Source organism: Chiloscyllium plagiosum, chromosome 36, assembly GCF_004010195.1.
Source record: "Chiloscyllium plagiosum isolate BGI_BamShark_2017 chromosome 36, ASM401019v2, whole genome shotgun sequence".
In the NCBI taxonomy this organism is placed as follows: Eukaryota; Metazoa; Chordata; class Chondrichthyes; order Orectolobiformes; family Hemiscylliidae; genus Chiloscyllium; species Chiloscyllium plagiosum.
Window position 1 is genome coordinate 26,818,978 of NC_057745.1, and position 9,051 is coordinate 26,828,028.

A 9,051-nucleotide genomic window follows, 5' to 3' on the forward strand; every position below is an offset into this window, starting at 1 on the left:
CCCATTGGCCCATCTGATCAAGATCCTGTTGTAATCTGAGGTAACCCTCTTTGCTGTCCACTACACCTCCAATTTTGGTGTCATCTGCAAACTTACTAACTATACCTCGTATGCTCACATTCAAATCATTTATATAAAAGTGACAAAAAAAATAGAGGACCCACCACCGATCCTTGTGGCATTCCACTGGTCACAGGCCTCCAGTCTGAAAAACAACCCTCCACCACCCTCTGTCTTCTCCCTTTGAGCCAGTTCTGTATCCAAATGGCGAGTTCTCCCTGCATTCCATGAGATCTAACTTTGCTAACTAGTCTCCCATGGGGAGTCTTGTTGAACACCTCACTGAAGTCCATCTCTATCACCATCTACTGCTCTGCCCTCATCAATCCTCTTTGTTACTTCTTCAAAAAACTCAATCAAGTTTGTGGGACATGATTTCCCACGCACAAAGCCATGTTGACTATCCCGAATCAGTCCTTGCTTTTCCAAATACATGTACGTCCTGTCCCTTAGGATTCCCTCCAACAACTTGCCCACCACCGAGGTCAGGCTCACTGGTCTATAGGTCCTTGGCTTGTCCTTACCACCCTTAAACAGTGGCACCACGATAGCCAACCTTCAGTCTTCCAGCAACTCACCTGTGACTATTGAGGTTACAAGGTGTCCAGCAACCGCTTTCTTATCTTCCCTCAAAATTCTGGGGAATACCTGATCAGGTCCTGGTGATTTATCCATTTCAAGACATCCAGCACATCTTCCTCTGTAATATGGACGTTTTTCAAGATGTCACCATCCATTTCCCTACATTCTATATCATCCAAGTCCTTTTCCACAGTAAATACTGATGCAAAATATTCGTTTAGTATCTCCCCGGTCTCCTGCGGCTCCACACTAAGGTCGCCTTGCTGTACTTTGAGGGGCCAGTTCTCTCCCTAGTTACCCTTTTGTCCTTAATATATTTGTAAAAACCATTTGGATTCTCCTTAATTCTATTTGCCAAAGCTAGTTCATGTCCCCTTTTTGCCCTCCTGATTTCTCTCAAGTATATTCCTATCACCTTTATACTCTTCTAAGGAGTAATTGATCTATCCTGTCTATTTCTGACATAAGCTTCCTTATTTTTCTGAACCAAACCCTCAATTTCTTTAGTCATCCAGCATTCCCTACACCTACCAGCCTTCCCTTTCACCCTGACTGGAATATACTTTCTCTGGATTCTCGATATCTCATTTCTGAAGGCTTCCCATTTTCCAGCCATCCCTTTACCTGCAAACATCTGCTCCCAATCGGCTTTTGAAAGTTCTTGCCTAATACTGTCAAAATTGGCCTATCTCCAATTCAGAACTTCAACATTTAGATATGGTCTATCCTTTTCCATCACTATTAAAAAATTAATAGAATTATGGTCGCTGGCCCCAAAATGCTCCCGCACCTGCCCTGCCTTATTTCCCAAGAGTCGTCAAGCTTAGCAACCTCGAGTAGGTTCATCTGCATAATGAATCAACAAATTTTCTTGTACACACTTCACAAATTCCTCTCCATCTAAACCCTTAACACTATGACAGTCTCAGTCTATGTTTGGCAAGTTAAAATCCCCTACCATAACTACCCTATTATTCTTACAGATAACTCAGATCTCCTTACAAGTTTGTTTCTCAATTTCCCTCTGACTATTGGGAGGGTCTATAATACAATCCCAATGAGGTGATCATCCCTTTCTTATTTCTCAGTTCAACCCAAAAAACTTCCCTGGATGTATTCCCAAGAATACCCTCCCAGAGTACAGCTGCAACGATATCCCTCATCAAAAACATCACTCCCCCTCCTCTCTTGCCTCCCTTCCTGTCACGTTTGTATTGTGGAACTTCAAGCTGCCAGTCCAGTCTATCATTGACGCAGGTTTCTGTAATTGCTATGGTATCCCAGTCACATGTTCCTAACCACACCCTGAGTTCATCTGCTTTCCTGTTAGTTGTTGTATTGTGGGAGGAAACCCACTCAGATGGAGGGAGAACTCCACACAGATCATTGGCCAATGCTGGGATCGAACCCAGGTCCCTGGTGCGATGATGCAGTAATGCTAACCACTGCACTGCTATGCTGCCAGCGAGAATGCAAGAGAAATCTTCGCAGAGTGTGTGGAAACACAGTTCATGTTTTGTGTTGAAATGGAGATAATTAACCAGTAGTGTCCTGTTGACAAAAAGTGAGATAAATCCAACCTTGCCAATTCCTCCCCCACCAACCCACTCTCAATCACAAGTGAAGTGATGGAAGGTTTTGTCAACAGTGTTATCAAGGCACATGTCCTCCACACTAACCTGTTCACTGATGTTCAGTCTGTGTTCCACCAGGGCTACCCAGCTCCTGATCTCAGTACAGATTGGTCCAAATGAGTAAAAGAGCTGAACTTAAGAGGGGAAGTGAGGGTGACTGTTTTAAGACCAAGGCAGAATTTGATTGCACAATTTACCAAGGAGTCCTCAGAAAATTGGACGCAGTGGGATTAGAAAATACCTCTTTGCTGGTTGGAGTCATGCCCAGCACAAAGAAAGATGGTTCTGGTTATCAATGTTCAATCACCACATTCTCAGGACATCTCTGCCAGAGTTCCTCAAGGTACTCACTTAGACACAACCATGTCAACTGCTGCATCGAAGACCTTCCCTCCATCAGAATGTCATGAGTGGGGATGTTTGTTTATGATTACCCAATATTCAGCCCCAATGACAACATCACAGATACTGAAACAGTCTCTGTTCAAGTACAGCAAGACCTGAACAACATTCACATTCAGAACACACAACTGTCAGGCAATGACTGTCTGAAACAAGGGAAAATCTCACTATCACACCATGACAGTCTCCATGACATTCCCATTGCTCAATCCCTCACTATTAACATCCTGTGGCTTCTCTGTCTTGGCTGGGAGTTGTTGCCAGTCCTTAATTTATTTGGTTTGCTCAGCTGTTTACTACATCAAGTCAAGATGGTAGATTTCCTTCCCTGATGGGAATTGTGAACGAGATGGGCGCTTATAAAAGATTAGCTTCACAGTCACTATTACCGAGAGTAGATATTGCAACCACCTGAGGACAGAAGCCTAATCCTCAGACAGATGGCTCAGCGATAGCCATTAGTGTCAAAGAATCCTAAGTTTAATTAATATAGAAACCCATCAGTGTGGAAACAGTCCATTCAACCCAACAAGTCCACACTGACCCTCTGAAAGGTAAGCCACCCAGACCTTTATTCGACAAAGACGACTGACGCTCCACCTAACCTCTACATGAAAAACTATGGTCAATTTGGCTTAGCCAGCTCATCTAACCTGCACATCTTTGGACTGTGGGACGAAACCCACACAGACACAGGGAGAACTCCACGGAGATAATTGCCCAAGGATCAAACCCAGGTCCCAGGGGCTGTGAAGGAGCAGTGCAAACCACTGTGGCATTATGCTGCCCAAGAGAGTGTAGGAAAAATCTCAGTAGAGTCTGGAGAGATAGTTCATGTTTATGATGGATGTGACTCTTGAAAGGTTAGCAGTGTCTGTCCACCGATGCAGCCAGACAACCTGAGTTTTCCCAGCATTCTGTGGTTTCAGATTTCCAGCCTGTGCAGTATTTTGCTTTTAGTCCTGAGTGTAGGTTCCTTCCAGAGTCTTCAGCCTGTGCCAATGCTATGGTTTTAAGAATTATATTTTGTCCTGGTTGGATGGAGAGAGTCTTTGAGGCAAAAGCAGGGAACTACCTGTGGAAAACCAGGAAACACCTTTCAGCTGTTGCTGCTTCGGCCTTGACGTGGCAAATATTTTCTCCACTCCCCTCAGTCACAAAATCCAGGGTGGGGCAGGGGGGGGAAGAGGATACTCTTCCTGCTGTTGAGTTGCAGGAGACAATGTTTTGAGAGTTTGCCTCTCAGAGGAGGGTGGGGGGTGTTTATTGGAACAGACTATATTGCACCAGGAAGAGAGGGAGGACTGCAGGTGTGGAGGTCAGTCAAAATATTGTGCTGGAAGAGCATAACTGCTCAGGCAGTATCTGAGGAACAGGAGAGTCAACATTTCAAGCATAAGCTTGGCATCAGGAATGTGGGAGGGGTATCCAAGGGGAAGGGCTTGGACCAGGGTGAAAAGTAACTGGGAATACGGGAGTTAGGAGGGATGGTGTTAGTGATACATCCAAGGTGGTCTAAACTGCTCACTGGAAGCAGCAAATATCTGCCATAACCCAATCATTCAGGAAACTCAGTTCATGGATTGGAGAGGCTAAACCTAGAGATTGTACCCAGGAATAGTTTGAAGGAAGGATGCAGAAACTAAACCAACTCGAGACAGAGGACATGAATCACTGCTTTATTGACTATTCCAATCACCAGTTGAAGGGTGTTTGCTTGTGTCTCCTGTACAGGAACAAGGCCAGTGAAGCAGAGATCAGACAGACAGCTGTCACAGTCAAGACCACTATCACAACCAGCTCTGACTCCACACCTACAAAACAAGGAGAAACCAATCGTTACAGAGGGAAAACAGGGACAGAAAGGGAAACTAGCAGGCAGCCAACTCACCGCTTGGAGACCTCTCCTGCATACTTCCGTCACCCTCAGTCAGGGGCTGAGTTGCCAGGTTGTTCAGCTCAGTATCCAGAATGATCAGGGGGCCAAGTGAGGCCTCCCCCTCCCACTTCAATCCAGCTTCACTCTCTGCAACATCAAACATTCCAGTCTGAGAGGGGGGAGTGGGGTGGGGATCCCCAACATCTAGAGGGTCAATGTCCTACCAGCTTCAGGGCCAAGGTCTCTCCTTCCTCTGAAAGGGAACAGCATCTCCCTTGTGCTCCCACAATTCCCCACATGACAACAGGCACAAATGTCACTGTCTGACTCCTCCAATGGGGTCCAGCTAAACAAGAGAAACAGCCCATCAAACACATGATGCATCACCTCTCCCAACAACATCCCTGAGGGACAGGGAGAGGGAACTTACATATTCTGCAGCTTCTGGAAAGTACAAGCTTTGTTCCTGGAATCTCCCTGATGCACTGCAGCAACTCTCAGGTAACAGGTGATGAACATCTGAGGGACACAGAACAAGTCAGTGTTTAGTGACTCCCTCCCCAGGGTGGAGAAGCACATCAGCAGCTTCCTCTTACCAAGGATCGCACATCGCCATAGAAACGGAAGGCATCCAGGTCAAACCGGAGCTTGTCCGGCTCCCGCCCGTCTCTCGGCAACACAAAGGTTGAAAAGGAGTCCTCAGCTTTGCTGTCCAGGAGGCAACTGCAGATGGACAAAGGGCCATGAAGTGAATGGAGTGAAGCCATTGAGATGGGAGCAGCTGGAGAAAGCAGAGAGCTCCTTACCCCAAGGTCTCTCCTTCCTCTGGAGGGGGATCAGGATCTCCCTTGTGCTCCCACAGTTCCCCACATGGCAACAGGCACAAATGTCACTGTCTGACTCCTCCAATGGTGTCCAGCTAAACAAGAGAAACAGCCCATCAACCACATGGTGCATCACCTCTCCCAACAACAACATCCCTGAGGGACAGGGAGAGGGAACTTACATATTCTGCAGCTTCTGGAAAGTACAAGCCTTGTTCCTGGAATCTCCCTGATCCACTGCAGCAACTCTCAGGTGACAGGTGATGAACATCTGAGGGACACAGAACGAGTCAGTGTTTAGTGACTCCCTCCCCATTGTGGAGAATCACATCAGCAGCTTCCTCTTACCAAAGATCGCTCATCACCATAGAAACGGAAGGCATCCAGGTCAAACCGGAGCTTGTCCGGCTCCTGCACGTCTCTCGGCAACACAAAGGTTGAAAAGGAGTCCTCAGCTTTGCTGTCCAGGAGGCAACTGCAGATGGACAAAGGGCCATGAAGTGAATGGAGTGAAGTCATTGAGATGGGAGCAGCTGGAGAAAGCAGAGAGCTCCTTACCCATTGTAGTCAATGATGCTGTATCTCGGGGTGGTGTCCTTGTCTGGGCTCAGTGTAGCTACACAGCGATCAATGTACAGCTTCAGGGGCACATGGTTGGCCATTGAAACAGATGCCTCAATGTGAATGAGGTCTCCCAGGAAGTAGACAGTGGAAGTGCGCTCTGTCAGCCAGTCACCTGAAGTACAGCAAGTCAAGGGTTGGAGCCAATGGGTACAACTCCCAGAGAGAGACACCAGGAGATCCCTCCCCAGCCACCCATCACATACCATTCATTAGACGCAGGGAGAATGACAGATGCCCTTCTCCAGACCTGGTGGAGCTGAATGGGATCCAGGTGGGTTTGATGGGATTGCTGCTCACATTGCCCTTCCTGGGGAAAGGAGACGGGGCAGCCATTTTAGGACAGTGTCAGACAATAGCAGCAGGGGATCATAGGGCTTGATGGGATTGCTGCTCACATTGCCCTTCCTGGGGGAAGGAGACAGGGCAGCCATTTTAGGACAGTGTTAGACAACAACAGCAGGGGATCATATTGACAATTGATTAAAGATTCTCACCTCAAATAACGACATTCAATGGGAACAACAGCACCATTGGTTCTCACAATGGCAGATCCAGGATAGTTTGGGATGTGGGTCAGGTGGGTTGTGTAGATCAGGAAATCTTCAGTCATCTGAAAGACACCAGGTTAAAGAATGAGAGGCTGATCTGAAATGGTAAGGATCTACAGTGTTTACAATGAGACTGTCCCATTGTGACAATTATTTAGTGAGCGTGACAGGCCCAGGAGATTGCTTTCCCACACCAAGCTGGAGAGACCAGTATTCAAGGGCAAAAGGTCAGGGGGTTAGTCATTTAGGATCAACTTAATGTTTCTGGTTTCCTCCCATCATTCCAAAAATCAGGATGGAATTCCTGATGCACATGTTGGTTAAAATGATGTGTTGGGCTCCCAGGCAGAGTTAGATATAAATATTGATGGAACAGGGACATGGTGGTTAGCACTGCTGCCTCAAAGCGCCAGAGACCCAGGTTCAATTCCCACCTCATGCGACTGACGAGTTTGCACATTCTCCCAGTGTCTGTGTGAGTTTCCTCCGGCTGCTCTGGTTTCCTCCCACAATCCCAAAAATGTGTAGCTTAGGTGAATTGGCCATGCTAAATTGCCCATTGTGTTAGGTGACAGGGTAAGTGCAGGGGAACGGGTCTGGGTGGGTCACCTTTCAACATGGACTTGTTGGGCCGAAGGGCCTGTTTCCACACTATGTAAATCTAATTTTAAAAAAAAAAGGTGATTGTTAACACAGGAACAAGGCTGCAGGGATCGTTCCAACATCAACTCTCTATGTTCTCAGGAAACCTCCAGATTGTGAGCAGAGATTGCTAGCAGAATACCAAGAGATTAATAGCAAGAAGACAGAAGAGTAGAGGAAACAACAACTAACTAGTATTAAATAAAAGACTTTTACCAACAGGTCAAATGTAGAGCTCCTCAAGGAGGAGAGTCAATTTATTCATAAAATAGCCCCCAGTGGAAGGGAATCAAGTCAATTTGTCTTATTGGTATGGAACTACTTTCCCTCAAACTAGCCACAGGCCATGCTGCGTTCAGTTATGTTCCTGTGACCTCCCTATTGAGAAAAGAATCACTGTCAAAAACCACACTTTAGAAGGTCACTGAACCAAATTTGGAGAAAGTTCATAGTATCAAAACACCACCCACATATCACCACATGATATGTACTTCATACTGAAAACATACATTGTAACAGAACCACCCCTGTAATCAGGGGATTCTAAACCAATGAGAATGCGAGCACAAGGCTCGAGATAGAGAACAGTTCAGGCACAGACAATCCAGGAGAAGAACCTGGACTGAGGATTTGAGAAAGCAGGAGAATGGTCCTTCTCAAGATCAACGATCTCTCAGCCAGGAACCTTCTGCAGCCCAAACTTCCAGCAAGTGTAGACAACCCCCATTACCTGCAATCTGCTACCGCACTCATGCAGTCCATAGTTAAAGAGGACAGTATGGTTCTCAGGGTAGACCATGGTTGGCCAACAACCTGCTGTCCCCAGGGTCAGGTCAGCAGCTTTAATCAGGTGCCTGGTTCCAAATAGATCCAGCTGGGCCCTGACCAGCAGGTTGTGCTCTCCACACTGTACCATCACAGTCTGCAGTGGGGACACACTCCCAACCTCAGACATTCGGAAACGAGAACCAATAGGATCCCCATGAGGAGGCACTCTCTCAGGAACAGGGCTGGCTCTCACTATTGTCCATGGAAACCTCTGGCTCAGAAACTGTTGCCATGTTTCAGAGCAACAAACAGCTCCAACTAACACCAACAAAGGGAACAAACCCCTCACTACACAATCACCCATGGTCACAAAGAACTCAACCATCCCCACACACCCCCAAACAGCTCCTTTTATACACACAACCAGCACTCACCTGACACCAATGTGACCAGAAGCAGCAACATTGAAGCAATCAACCAGCCCCAATCTCTACAATTTCCACCAATGATTGAACTCATTGAGTTATTACCAGGCGGGCCTATCTCATTTGGACCAATAGGAGTGGCTGTGAGCTGCTGTGCTGTCACTTGACTGAATTCAGCTCCACAAGGTCTCATGGTGAAGGCCCCATGGATACAATTATCAAACGTAGCTCATTGATCCAGGAGGGTGTCTGCTGGTTCCTGCCTCCCCCCCTCACCTGAGGGACTGATTGTGAGACCCACGGAGAGATTGTCTGACGGTGAGGTTTGGATAAAACAAAGGGATTGACCTTATACTATGGCTCCCCCTGTAAGTGTTTGATAGAGTCAATATAGAAGAAACTTTATTCTATATATTAACTTGTCATGTCCCTGTCTGGGGAGTGTTTTATCGGGACAATGCAGGGAGAGCTTTACTTTCACTTTCCTTTGAATTCGTAGACTCGAGGCAGTTTTACTCTGTATTTCACCACATGTTGTCTCTGTCCTGGGAACCTTTGATGGGGACAGCTTTACTTCCAGTTTTCAACAAAAGTGGAAGATTTTGTTTCAGTTGGAAAGAGTAGAATCTATTACTCTGTTTCTAACTCAAGGATGTCCCTGTA

The 9,051-nt window shown here is 46.6% G+C and overlaps 1 protein-coding gene across 1 annotated transcript; it reads right to left on the reverse strand.

Annotated features, from left to right (window-relative positions):
* Positions 1–4,337: 4,337 nt before the first annotated feature.
* On the reverse strand, positions 4,338–8,354 carry LOC122541056 (zona pellucida sperm-binding protein 3-like). Its single transcript, XM_043677572.1, has 9 exons — positions 7,926–8,354; positions 6,500–6,615; positions 6,209–6,312; positions 5,940–6,117; positions 5,730–5,856; positions 4,988–5,076; positions 4,782–4,903; positions 4,570–4,704; positions 4,338–4,492 (listed from the first exon to the last, which is right to left on the reverse strand). Exons 1-9 carry the CDS (start codon positions 8,346–8,348, stop codon positions 4,374–4,376), a joined length of 1,413 nt encoding a protein of 470 aa, XP_043533507.1. The 5' UTR covers positions 8,349–8,354; the 3' UTR covers positions 4,338–4,373.
* Positions 8,355–9,051: the final 697 nt, after the last annotated feature.